This window comes from Equus asinus, chromosome 5 (genome assembly GCF_041296235.1).
Source record: "Equus asinus isolate D_3611 breed Donkey chromosome 5, EquAss-T2T_v2, whole genome shotgun sequence".
Classification (NCBI taxonomy): Eukaryota; Metazoa; Chordata; class Mammalia; order Perissodactyla; family Equidae; genus Equus; species Equus asinus.
Window position 1 is genome coordinate 23,989,381 of NC_091794.1, and position 13,458 is coordinate 24,002,838.

The window sequence follows — 13,458 nt, forward strand, 5'->3', positions numbered from 1 at the left end:
TCCAAAAAACAGGGAGGCAGCATGGCGGAGGGAAACCACTGTGAGCGTTGGGATCCATAGGATCTAGTTCCAGTCCCACATCTACGTGTCCTCAGAGAGGCCATGCCCCAGTGCCGGAGCCAAAGCAGCAGGCCCAGCCCCTCCTAACACATTGCCTTTCTAAGCTTCCTCAGAGAACTTCTCAGTATCTGAAACTACCCAATTTAGTCATTTGTTGATAAGTTTCCTGCCAGTCTCTCTTTTTAAAAGGCTATTCTGGGTGCTGCACGGAGAGTGGATTTGCGGGGAGGGCAAGAGCGGATGCTGAGAACCAGTTAGGAGGCTCCGCTGCTGTCCAACTGAGATGGTGGTGAGGGCAGGAGAGGAGGCAGCGGAGGAGGCATGTGATAGATTCAACCGACCCTCAGCAGATAGAATCAACAGGATTTAGAAGCTGATTAAAAATTAAGCGAGGGCCAGGAGGGAGAAGAAGAGGGAAGATGACTCTCAGGTTCTTGGCTGGAGCAACTGGTGGATGGGGCGCCATTCCGCGAGGTGGGGCAGACTGGAGGGCAGGGGGAGGAGGAAGAGATTTGCCGTGGGGGAGGAGAGGATGAGTTTCATTTCGGATAGGCTGAACCTAGGGTGCTTACAGGCTACCCCAGTGGGGATAGAAGAGCTCTGCATAGAGGCAGGCTCAAGTTGGAACCCGGCAGCTGGCAGCATGGGGAGAGAACCAGAAGCCATGGCAGCCATGCTTTTCCTCTCCAGCTCCTGCCGAGATGCCTGATGGGCCTGGCTGGGCAGGGAGGGGTGACCCGCAGTCTCTGGACAGGTGGCCTTGGTGCTTGAGCTCAATCCCTTCCCTAGCACTCAATCCAAGGGGACAGCCCTCGCTGTTCTCACGATGCCTGACATACGGGGATGTGGACTCCTGCTGCCTCATCTTCTGATTTCTCTTAGACGGTTGCATGACATCTCTTAATTTTAGTATTGGCAACTGATTGAACTTTTTTCTTTAAAGGTTGGCACCTGAGCTAATATCTGTTGCCAATCTCCTTTTTTATCCTCCTCCTCCTTCTTATTCTTCACCTTCTCCCCAAAACCCCCCAGTACATAGTTGTATATTTTAGTTGTGGGTCCCTCTGGTTGTGCTATGCAGAATGCCGCTGCAGCATGGCCTGATGAGCAGTACCATGTCCGCGCCCAGGATCTGAACTGGAGAAACCCTGGGCTGCTGAAGCAGAGCGCGTGAACTTAACCACTCAGCCACGCGGCCGGCCCCTGATTGAATTTTTAAAAAATCCAATATGATGTGGGCCAAACAAAACATGTCCATGGGCCAGATGGGCACCGGGGACCACTGGTCAGGGGCCTCGGGTTTGAAGTGAAGAGTCGGAAAGAACACTCAGGTTCAGGAGCCCTTATGGCAACATTCTTCGAAATCACTCCATAAGCCAATGCATCAGTCACCCTTGGGGCTTGTGAGAGAACACACCCCTTAGCTCTCTCCAGCGATCCAGACTCAGTAGGTCTGGGGTAGCCCAGTAATCTGATTTTGTCAAGCACCCTGGGTGACTCGATGCACTCGAGGTTGGGAAGCTCTGAGTCAGGGGTAGGCAGAGGAGACTGAGGAGGTTGTTCAGGAAGGCAGGAGAAAACTAGCAGAGCAGGCTGTCGAGAGCAAAGATCATTTCAAGAAAGATGCTGGCTTCCTGGGAAGGATTCCAAGGTCCCTTTTCGTTTCCCCAAGGATGTCTTGGCTCCTCCCCAGGGAGGAGGAATACTGACCTTAACGGTCAGTTTCAAGATTCTGGTGGAGCTACATCTGCTAGTGAGAGTGAGTGGGGCCAAGAGGCCTTAAGAGGTCGGCGTGAAGGGTTGTGGGTCTCTCTTCCGGTCCTTCTAGCTTCATGGCAAGCAGAGCAGGGTCTGTTCTTTCTCTCCTCAGATGCCTTCCTGTCCTTCCCAGCCTAGGCCTCCCCCAGCTGAGGCCAGCCTGATGCCAACATGGCGGCACATGTATTCATTCAGTCTTTGAGTATTTCCTCCCTGGAGCTGATGGTGTTTCGGTGAGCCTTTCTCCCTATCGCCATGGTGAGACCTAAGTGCTGGGATGGAGAGAATGTGGTGAGGTGGGGTGGGAGGCGAGCTGAGCAGACCTCACAATTTCCTTTACTGTGACCTACTACCTCTTACTAGTTTGGGAAACAGGAGTGTTCTATGTGATTTTGCCCAGCTTACCAGAGCCCTCCCCTGGGGCTGAAGCCATTAGTGTAAGTTAACCATTACGCTTCTTGTTGGCGGGTTGGCCATTGTTTCTTTTGCATAGACCTTCAGTAGGGGTGCATGGAGGAGAAAGGAGAGTTCTGGACCAGGGGTGGATATTTCTGGACTCCCTAGTCTCCTACCAAACCATACCATTATTTCTAACATCCAGCAGGATGGCGCCCCAGTTTCAACCATAAGACAAAGACTAAAACGTGTGCACTGGATTTCATAACAAGGAGGTCACTAGTGACCTTGATCAGAGCAGTGTCATTGGCATGATAGGAAGGGCCAGGCACTGGTGAGATGGGAAGAGGGTGGGAGGTGAGAATAGAGAAGTGCTCATGGTCACCCTTCCAGAGAACAGGAGGAGAGAGGGTGGAAGGAGTGGAGTACACATCAAGGCCATGATGGGGAGGTACTTGAGGGGAAAGGCTGGCAAAGAGGAAGTACAGAGAGGATCAGATGGCAAGACTGAGGTCCCTCATGGCGGGAAAGATTGAAACATCCAGAGCACAAGGGAGGAATTAGCTTTGGCTAGAGGGTCAGCCCTGCTGTTCTAACAGAAGGAAAAGGAAAGGAGGAGCCAGTGCAGGCAAGTTTATAGATTTGGTGACAGGAAGTTGAAGGAATTGCTGTGATGGCTGTTTTCTCTGTGAAATTGGGGGTGCTATCCTGGGCTGAGAGCGAGGCAGAGGTTTAAGGAGGATGATGTTTAAAGGGAATCATGGACAGTCTGCCAGGCAGGCAGCCCAAGGGTGAGAGACTCAGGGAAGGGTAGCAGCTGGACTGACCCCAGCTTGGGGTTTTGCCACGAGGGTACAATGGGAAGGCAAGGGGACAAGGAGGCTTGTGACAGCTTTGAGAAGAATGGTGGAGTCTGGCAGGAGGGGGCAGATGGGGAAGGTTGAGGGGTCATGGGAAAGGGAGATTGGGGAACATGGAAGGATGGGGAACAGAGTAAGAGAGCTGGAAGCTTCAGCAAAGCCATGGGATGGGTGAGGGTAGAAGAAAGCAGGGCACAGCCCCGGATCTGCCCTGGCAGGGGGCAGAGAGCCAGCCCCAGCTCTGAGTCTGTGTGGTCCCGGGGAAGTCCTGTGCCCTCTTGGGGCCTCAATTTCCTCTGCACAGTGGGAGTGATAGCTTCTCTGGTTCACAAGGGTCTACGTGGTGAGCTGACATGAGGAGGACATGCCCCAGAAAAAAAGGAACTCTAAGGTCTTGTCAGATGACAGGGCACACCAGGACAAAGCAGCCACCACCTGGTGAGATTTGGGAATGTGCGTGAAGTGTGGAAGACGGTCCCCCAACACCACGAGCCTCAAGGAGGACACGAGCCTGAGTGAGGGGCTCTGACAGTAGGCACTTAGTCTGTGTTCAGAAACTGGGGTGTACGCACAGGGGGAGTGGCAGCTGGACTGACCCCAGCTTAGGGGGCTGCCGGTCCCAGCCGGGTGTTCTCAGACAGACGCGCTCACATCTCCTGGGAGACACCTTTTCATCCACTAGAAAGAAGCAAATGGTAGACTCCATCCAGGGCTGCTGACACTTTAATCTAAGCTCTTCCTCTAATAATCATATAACCTATTTGATCACGGTGGTTTATTAAAAACAAAACCCAAAACAGAAGGAAATCTCCCCATATCTCAGGATAGCCCCCATCTCTTGTCCTCCCCCCCCCCCGCCCCGCCCCCGGATGGGTTCACGTTCCTCGATGGGGAAAGCTCCCACCAACAGATCAGTATTTTTCAAGGTGTTCAAGGAGCCTTAGCCCTGAAGATATTTCAAGGATAAAGGTCAAATATAGCTTTGGAAAATCTTGCACTGGCACCCCCTCTCTTGGAGACTCACAAACTGCATTCACATGCAAAAAGATCTGAAAAGTGTAGCAGGAGAGAAAACAAATTTTGTTTCAACTTTTTAATCTACAGAATCCCACCTCCCCTTCCCCCACACCCCCATCATCACTCAGAACTAATATTCTGTGGATTTCACTGTGACACACGCTAGTTAAATAAACAAACCACTCGCAGTAGACTATTACTATTGGCCCAGCACAGTCACCCAAGGGTGGTTGTTGAGGATTTCATATGCCCTCGGTTATCTAGTTGGTATGTCCAAAATTGGTGTCATTTAAGACACCAGAAGACCTTAAGCCTGTTAAAGAGTGAGAATAATCCGTGGCATGAGCAGAAGCATTCTAAATCTGTGAGAAAACCCACAGTCCAAGAGTCAAGTTCACTCACACCCACAGGGTGTACTGGACAGGCTGCAGAAAGCATTCTCGGGGCCAGACGCGGCCTTATAAGGTGGCCTGACATTTTCTCACGGCCCAGGCCACCCTCCAAAAATATCCAGAGACAGAAGAAGAGTGGGAACTGACCTCCCCGAACATTTCAAAGATTAACAAGTAGGCTCTCCATTAAACAGGAGCCTTAACACCTGCTTTATGACCGGCTCCAAAAGCCCTCGGCATTTCAAAACCAAGCAGGCTGCAGGGTTGGTGCCGGGGAGGGCTCTGCAATAGGGAGAGAATGGATGGAGCCTCAGAACACGCATCCAAGCTGGTTTCTTTGCTCTAAAAAAAGTGTTATTTCCTGTACCCCTCCAGAATATGCTTTCAGATCTGACTGCCTTTACTTTATATGGACAATAGAGATCCGTGACTAATTTTCATTAGCGCGCCTTTGTGCCCCTCCGGCGTCCTTGGGCTGAAGCTGTGTTCCAAACTCCTGACGCCCCAGGCCCCGATCGCTTGGGAGGTGCTGCCCTCTAGCGGGACAGCCCGGCTACGACAAGAGAGAGGCGGAGATGGCGTTTGGGCTTCAACCAGGTGCAGCAGCATCTGGACACGCATCTGGATTGCATTCGCGAAGGTCATAGATGCGAAAGCGCTGCTGCAGTGGTAATAAAGCTATGCTCTGAAATTAGTGAGCAGAGAACACAATTTCCAAACATAGAAAGACATGAAATGAGTATGAGGGGTTGACATACACAGCCCCTCACGTATTTTATTTTTGCTCATCAAATGAGAGATTTTTAGAGTGAATTACCTTATGTGGGAAAAAAGAATATTTTTGGTGATGAGACCTGAACCTATATCACTAAGGGGTATCTTTCTAAATTTGAAAACAAAAAAGATTAAGTGGTCTCTCACATATTTAAAAGAAAGTGTTGGTCAAAAAATCACACAGCTCTCTCTTCTAGCTCTGGTCCTCAGTTGCAAGTAGGGGAATGTTAATAGGTATCGCTATTTTTGGTAATAGTTGCTTAGAGCGATTCCTTCACCACTGAACTGTATGACAATGAACTAGTCTATTTGTAAGGCTGGGGTGTTTTGTTTTTTTAATAATATGAGGAATTGCAAAGCTAGTCTTCATTCTTGTTCAAGGGAACAGGACAACATAGCAGTATTTCTGGAATGCTATGTGTAACAATAGGTCTCTTGATTATACACATGGTAATCCCTCAGGCTAGGGGCTATGTTAACATAGTACACATAATTGCCACAAAATATGAGTGACAAATTAGAAAGCTCTGGTTTCCCATTACCACCCTAAGACTGTACAGGTCATATTTTCTGGGTAGCCTCTATTAACTTTACCATCTGTTTCTCAGTTTCAGTTGAAATAATTGTATTTCTCTTTTCACAAATGGAAAGCTTTTCTCTGAGACAGCTTAGACTCTACATGAGGAGAGAGGTGGTTCTAATCACTGTGCTGGTAATATCTAAGCTGTGATCAGACAGCACTGAAAAAAGAAAATGGCCCCCTTCAGAACAAAGACCACACCTGGGGCAACAGTGACGATGAACTCCAAGAAAGACGGGGCCGACTTGGGCAGGGGGCCTGTTACTGCTGGAGGCACCATACAGAGGCCACCCACTGGAAAGTGCCCCGCACAGGGAGACAGAGTGCTTTCATTTCGAGGTGAAGAAATTGTGGGTCTCGAACTAGCAGCTGAGAAGCGGCCAGCTGACGGCAGCCTGCCAGTGTCTCTTCACCACTTCTCACTGTGGACTCAGAGCGCGGACAGCAGCTCCGGCGACAGTTCTGTATTTGGAGGCGTCTTCAGGAGGAGATACTTGACCATGTCTTGTTTTAATGTAAGATGAACATTATGTTTCCCCTCTCACCTTACATTAGCAAAGTTAGATTAAGAAATCATTGTGAGACAAGTGTCCTCAATCTCTTATGGATTAATCTCTCAGATTTCCTGGTCATTCACATGAGGAATGCCTCTTGTCCCTCTGCAGCCAGGTTGGAGGGGGCGTGGTAGGCTTGAAGACGGACTGACAGGAATAATGACTTTTTGGGAACCTCTTAACAGAGTCTGGCTATTTTTCCTGTAAGTGCAGAACCATCATGAACAGCAGAAATAGATCTTTAAATTGTCAAAGAAAGAGCTGGAATCCAAATGGAAACTCTTCCATATTCCTACACCACCACACTCAGGCCAATTTAATCTGAGAAATCACTAGACTCGCTGTCCAGCATTTCAAATCCAGGCAGAGCACACACCAGTTTATTTTGAAATGCAACACAGATCAGTATTTTATGAAGACAACTTATTACCACATTAACATTATCAGGTAAAAACAGCTTCCAAATGCATGCGTAGAAAGTTAAGCATAGTCTTTGAATTCCTTATTTCTAAATATACAAAAAATACATTTAAATTATATAATTTTAGTGAATCAAAGACTTATAAAATTACAATTTTGGTTTTCACAACATAGAAAAAATACAAAAATGACTATATATACGGTTGTATAATTTTTTACCCAAATTTCAAAGGAGCAGTATGTACTGATTCTGATGTTTTATAATGTTTTATCTGAAACTCAGAATTGAAAATAATTTGCAGGTTGTACCACATCAATGCCAACCTTGTATTATAAATGAATAACCAAGACGACAAGTGGAAATGAGGGCACAATCTCTTCACACGCCTCTTTAACTATGCATCTTCAAAACCCTTCCTGGCGGAAGTTCTCTCCAGAGGAGCGTGTTTGTCTGGGAGGGGAGGGCCTTCTCCGTGACTGAGTCTCAGGTGCCTGTGATAATGGCCAGGATGTGTTAAATGAATGATCCCAACCCTAGCAAACAGGACACAGCAAGACGCAGGTTAGCAGCTCGTGTCCACAAAGCACTACCATATACCTCAAAGAATTCCCTGCTGGAAGGCGGTCCCCCAGGGGGATCTGAATCACCTAGTCTGGTGGGCGGCCGGGCAGATGATGCCTTTGACTAGACCCCAGAGTGAAAATGCTCAGTCTGACAAGATACCCACCCAATACCACCTTCCTCATTCACACTTTATAAGAAGGTGTGGCATTTGGTGCGGTACATGTTGTCAATTCATAAAAGAACACCACCACTTCAAAGGATAAGTTAATTCATGTTAGAGATAAACCAGTTACTGAGAGGTGATGGAAGGACGTGGTGGCATTCCTTCCTTATCTGCCAAGAGCATTTTAAATGTTAATGGACAAAAATACACACTGGGGTTGAGAGCATTTTTGAGAAGGGAGCTGTTTGCTGTGTTCTTGTTGCCAAAGTTCAATTTGCTGTAATTCCACTGTTCGCGACAGACTGTTTTCCATAAATACTGACAGATTATAATAGATGCCTGAATAGAACAGCCAATCCGGCAATCCTGGAAAACCTACATTTTTCATCCCATCTTCTATAACTATTCCTAAAGCAACTGAAAAAAATCTTCCCCCAAGTAAGTAATAAGGCTAATAGAACTCAAATGGATTTTATTTTATAGTAGAAATACATTTTGCAAGAAGAAAAAGCATGAAAAATAATCTTTCCCACATACTGTGTTCATGAAGTACAAGAATAGATTCTAATCTCAACAGATCCAGTTAAGAGTGATTTTAAGAAGCAGAATTTTAATGCTCAATTCAAAAATAATTTATTACATATTTGCCTGCATTAAATTTTAGGCTGCATACTTTCTTCTCATTTTCATCCTAATTTTCAAGCTTCTATGAAAATAAGCACTTAAAAATTATCTGCCATTATGATACTCTTCTGATATCAGCAATTATATTTTAAATGAAAACTACTCGTGAAGCTAGCAAACTAGACCTCTGAAGTTTTAAAGAGCAACCAATTAAGAAGAAAAGGTGCCACAAGAACGTTCTGTGTTTAAAATCTAGTGCATGCCTAAACCTGGGCTTTACTTTTTCATCCAATCCTTTCCTGAAAAGTTGTAAATGGACAGCTGAGCCGTTAAATGGTATGAAGACATTAAATGGCTAATTAGACAGTGTCCATATGACTAAAGCATTTCTTGGCTGCTCCAGCATGTGTGGAGGATACTGCCTTTGGTTCCCGACTGCCCAGCTGAAACCCTGCACTGCCTCTGGACTCACAACTCGGTAGGACTACACAGGACCACAAGCAGAAGGAGCCAAACAGAAGAGTTGAATGAAAATTTAAAAATCAAATAATAAGAGTGTATAAATCTATTCCTGAACGTTCTTCCGGACTACGTTTCTAAAGTAACACCTTCCATGTGCTTTCAATAACAGCTTCTCTACTCCCATGGGCCTGGACTGGCGTCAGGTCCATAAAGGAGAACAGCTATCGGCAAATGCCTTTCCCACAGGTGTTCCGAGAATGGGACTGTGAAAGGCACTTGCCATCTACTAGCGACTGAGCTTCCCGTTTCTGAGGACTGTCATTCTGCTAAAATACGATCGAGGCGGAGCCCCAGAGAAGGGAGGTTCTCTACAATGTACACAAACTCAGTAGATTCAAGCACTGTTTCTCAGTGGCAGGCAGTGAAGACAGACAAAAGGTTCTAGTTGTTTTCTGATTAAGGTTCTACCCCAAAGCTTCACAGACATATACACTGTATAATTCACTCACTAGAGGGGAGGGGACAGGGCCCAGCCACAACTTCAGAGCATTCCAGAGAACAAAGTTTGCCGCTTCAAAAATACAAAGTTTCCAGCATGCAGTCAAGCACTTTGAAAAGCGAACGCTAACTAAATGCACTGCAGACTGAAACACGACTCTGCTGCGAGCTGGGCACTCAGCGGGTACAACTTCATCACTCGCACCATAACTCTCCAGCACTTAGTGTTACAGCTCCATATTTATCAGATCCAGGAAGGAAACAGGAGGATACAAAATGCCAAATCCCTTTCTAGCGCCATCATAAATATTGGGTATTTCTGGTTGAAAGAGCATGCTGAATTCGACCGGCCAGGATGCTTCATGTAACAGCTTTTTTTTTTTTAATAAAATCCTAGGCCCATGTGATACTGAATTTTAGGTTTTATTTTTATTTTTTAAATATTTTAAAAACAGTTCTTACTTATTTTCTATGAAATGTATTAGGAACTCAAAAAGTCTGCAGCATTTTTTGTCATTGAAAAGGTTTTTTTTTTGAGGGGTGCAGGAAGCAGGAACTATTCAAATTTCTTGTGTTCTTCAGTATGAGAAAGGACCTTTCTTCTCTGGTGTATCATGTGGAAGTATAACTGGGGAAAAACTGGAAAGAAAAGAAAGAAGTGGTTAAGGAGGTCATTTAAACTTACGCGTTCTGTTTAAAGCATTGGACTGCAGGTGCTCTCAGACTCTCCCTTCCCATCCAGCAATAAGGCAGGCACCAAGGCGGGCTGGGAAGGGAGGGCAAACGCAGAGACTTACCTTTTTCCTGCTGTAGCCGAGGGGGAAGGGTGGTGTGGAATGGAATGACAGACCCTATTGTCACTATCCTTACCAGTCAAGATGCCACAGAGCTGCCAAATAACTCTTTACACTTCCTCATATTATCTTCACATTTATTCTCTGATTTCACAAGAACCAGGTGAAGAATTCTAGTGATGGAGTTATTATTCCTGTTCAGAGGAGGAATTCAGGCCCTAGAGAGGGTAGGCGACTTGCCAGGGGTTTCACAGCAAATCACTGACAAAGTTAGCACCGGGCTCTGGGCTCCTGACTCTTAGTCTAGCCCGGTCACTGCTCTGTCACCTGGGCAGATCTCCCAAATGTACTTCCTGAGAAAGGCTGTTCTTGGAATGGGGAGACTGAGGAGGGAGGAGTGCTGAGACACTGCTGACACAGCCACACCAGGTTTGGGTGTAGAAAAGTCTTGTGAAAAGGAAGCCAGCATCTTAGGCACTGGAGAGTCTGTTCTTGGTCATTTCACAGATTACTTTAAAAAGTACTGAATTTCAAAAGAACAGGGTGGTACTGCCCCCCTAGGGAGTATTTGGAATTAGGGGGAAGGGGGCAGGTGACTGGCATTTAGCACATGGGGCCAGGAATGCCAAAACGTGCAGTGTGCGACAGTTCCCCACCACTAAGAACTGTCCCACCTCAATGCCCACAGTGTCCCTGCTGGGAGTTGCCAGCTCAAGCCGCCTGGCCTCCACAAGGTGACTGTAAACTGGGGGCTCAATGGCCATGTAAAAACCTGCAGTAAGACGATGTGGAGTGCTATCTTCTTCCTTCCTTCCTTCCCTTCCCAACAGCTCCCATCTCTATTTTTTAGACAGTAACCTGTATCTCTGGGGAGGTAATTTCTACTGCTGCCAACTCTCCCCTGACAGTTTCTTCCTTTTTAAATGGGTTCCAAGTTGGCCAAATTTCAAACGATCTTCCCAAAGTACTCCAAGACATCAGTGGGTGTGTGGCACGGAGCTGATAAGCTGCAGAGGAGGCTTGGGGTGCACAGGGTGCCATCCACCCCACTCACCACTTGCAGGCAGGAAGTTATTCACAGAAAAGACCCAGCTCGTGCATATAATTCAACAGGGAGAGAACTATTTTAGTACGAAAGCCAGAAAATTTGACAAGCTCTATAATCTAAAAACTGGAAGTAAAGATATAATTAAACCATAAGGAATGCTAATTGTAAGCATTTACATATGTGGGGCCAGTCAAATTTATATAGATATACTTTAGTAAAGGGAAACTTGGTGGCAAAGTACGTTAAGGACGTTTCCACTGGTTGCATTTGTGATTACACTGCCCCATCTAAGGTGGCTGCAGCCTCACAGCTGGTTTAGCGGGTCTGAGGGAGGATGACAACCTAGAAGCCATTCATTAGGCCCTTAGAGGCAGTTAAGGCAAGATGGTGGGGTCTGCCTTCATCCCTGTAGGCAACAGTCTGCTGGCTACCGGAAAGGTCAGAGGTCAGAAATGGAAGGCAGACGTGGCCTTTCATTTCTTTACATCCTTCAGAGGTTTCTAAGTGCCTAAGAGAAAGGAATGTGTGTGGGAGGCCAGGAGAATGGAGGTACCAGGCTGCAGGTTCTCGATACCTCTAGTAGTGACTTCTTGGGGACCAGAACTTGGGTGATGCTGTCTCCATCTGAATTACTCGTATGTTCAGACTGAACCCAACTATCATGACTGAAACAACTCCAGATGCATGGCTACTATTTTTAACTACATTGAGCTACAGTGAAGAAAACCCCTAAGAAAATTTCGACCTGACAATAGGCTCTTTAGAATTCTACCTCCTGCTCTCCCAGTTCAGGACACAGAATGCAGACAGTGGCTGTGCATTCGTGTGTGTCTGTCTCCGTGTGTTGGGGTGGGGGTTGTGGGAGTCCCTGGGCCCGTGTCCCTCTAAGAAGATGGGCTTACTTTCTCTCTAGGAGAGGAGGACCTGGAGGCTGAGAACTGGAGATGCTCTGCTTGCAGCAAGTTTCTTCTCAGTTTCTCTAAAAACTAGAGGTGTGGTTATGGTTACTGACAACGTGGAGAGTGCCCAGCATCTCGGTGCCCTCACCCTACATCGATGCTTCTCATTTCTCACTCTTTTTTTTTACCCCCACGCCTACAACCAACTTTTGCCAGTTTGGGGGGGATGTAAACAGGACTCAGATGTGTAATGAGCCTGCAGATACTGCACATACTGCAACTGCCACACAGCAGGAGAGGGGCACTTTGCAAGCGACTCCAAAGCACCCCAATATGAGAAAACCCCTGAGACCACAGCTCACGGGCCACAGTTTGGGCTGCATATGCAGCAATAGGTCAGGACCATAAAGAAGGGGTATTGCTTCATAAAGACAGGTATCTAAACAGCTTCCCAGTAAAGATGAAAATAAACTTAAGTTGTAGGAAGAAAACCAAATTTGGTAAAGAAGACTGCCTATCAACAGCAACCTCTCCTAACTCTGTCTTTTCTTCTTATAAATACAAAGTTTTGGAAAGTTGGAAATGTGCAGTTGGCTGGAATGAACTGTTCGAACTGGTCTCAATATTAACAACATACTGAAAACATGGAGGGCAACTGGCTCAGGCCAGAGGCACAGTGAGTGCCAGCAGACAGAAATGATCTGCAGCAGGAGATACAGTCTGGGCTGCCATCTTGAGCCTGGGCGGGAAGTCAGGGATTTGGAGGGAATCTTTTAATCTTTACTTGGAATCAAACCTTTTTCTTGGTCTATAGGAGTTAAGTTGCCTTAAAAAAGAAATCATATAGACTTTAACTAGGCCAGGTCCTTACCACAAGGAGGCTGAGGATGGAAGAAGGGGGAAGGAATGGAGGGGAAGAAAGCAGACTTCTGTTGAGAGGAGAGTCTGCCCCACACTCTGCAACACAGCTGGCCCTGAGGGCTGTGTTTTTTCTCTTCTCTCTCTCAATCTTAAGGCCAAGAAGGAACATCTCACGGAACTGGGTTTGTTTTCCCGAGAATCCTATCACCAGGGAGGGGTGCCCCTTAACTAGATCACGAAGTCAGCAGGCAGAACCAAAGGGCTGGGCACTGGCTGCCACTAGAGCGTAAAATAGACTAGGGGGTGCAGACAGAGCCAGGCTGCTCTGGAATGAAGCCCCTCCTTCTTCAACAGACTGGAAATCCTGCAGCGACTCTGAGGTAGGGGCCCCAGATTTCTGCCAATGTGGTAGCATCTTGTTATTGATTCGATTTCATGATCTCTTCCCTGCCCCCTTCCAAGTTATCAAACACAGCATCTATCTCCTATTCATTCAAAAATTTATGTTGAATTTAAATAAATCCTGTGGTACCCCCTGGGATATTACATATTACTCTGGGTGTGGCAATTCTGCGACTAGGAATTGTTGCTCTACAGACTGGAAAATGAAACTCTGAGGGAACAAAATTAGAAAGGTGAAAAACAGTGACTTAATTTTTATTACTTAAATTTTTAGACTCTTCCATATTTATCTTTTGTTTAAAAATCAACTACCTTTTGCACCTGAAAAGAG

At 46.5% G+C, this 13,458-nt stretch overlaps 1 protein-coding gene across 1 annotated transcript in view; it reads right to left on the reverse strand.

Moving 5' to 3' along the window:
• Nucleotides 1-7,994: 7,994 nt before the first annotated feature.
• HACD2 (3-hydroxyacyl-CoA dehydratase 2) overlaps nt 7,995-13,458 on the reverse strand; it is a 92,685-nt gene continuing 87,221 nt past the window's right edge. Inside the window, exon 7 of the mRNA XM_014829565.3 lies at nt 7,995-9,762. Coding sequence (XP_014685051.1) covers nt 9,680-9,762 — 83 coding nt within the window. The 3' untranslated portion in view covers nt 7,995-9,679. The remainder of the gene's footprint in view (nt 9,763-13,458) is intronic.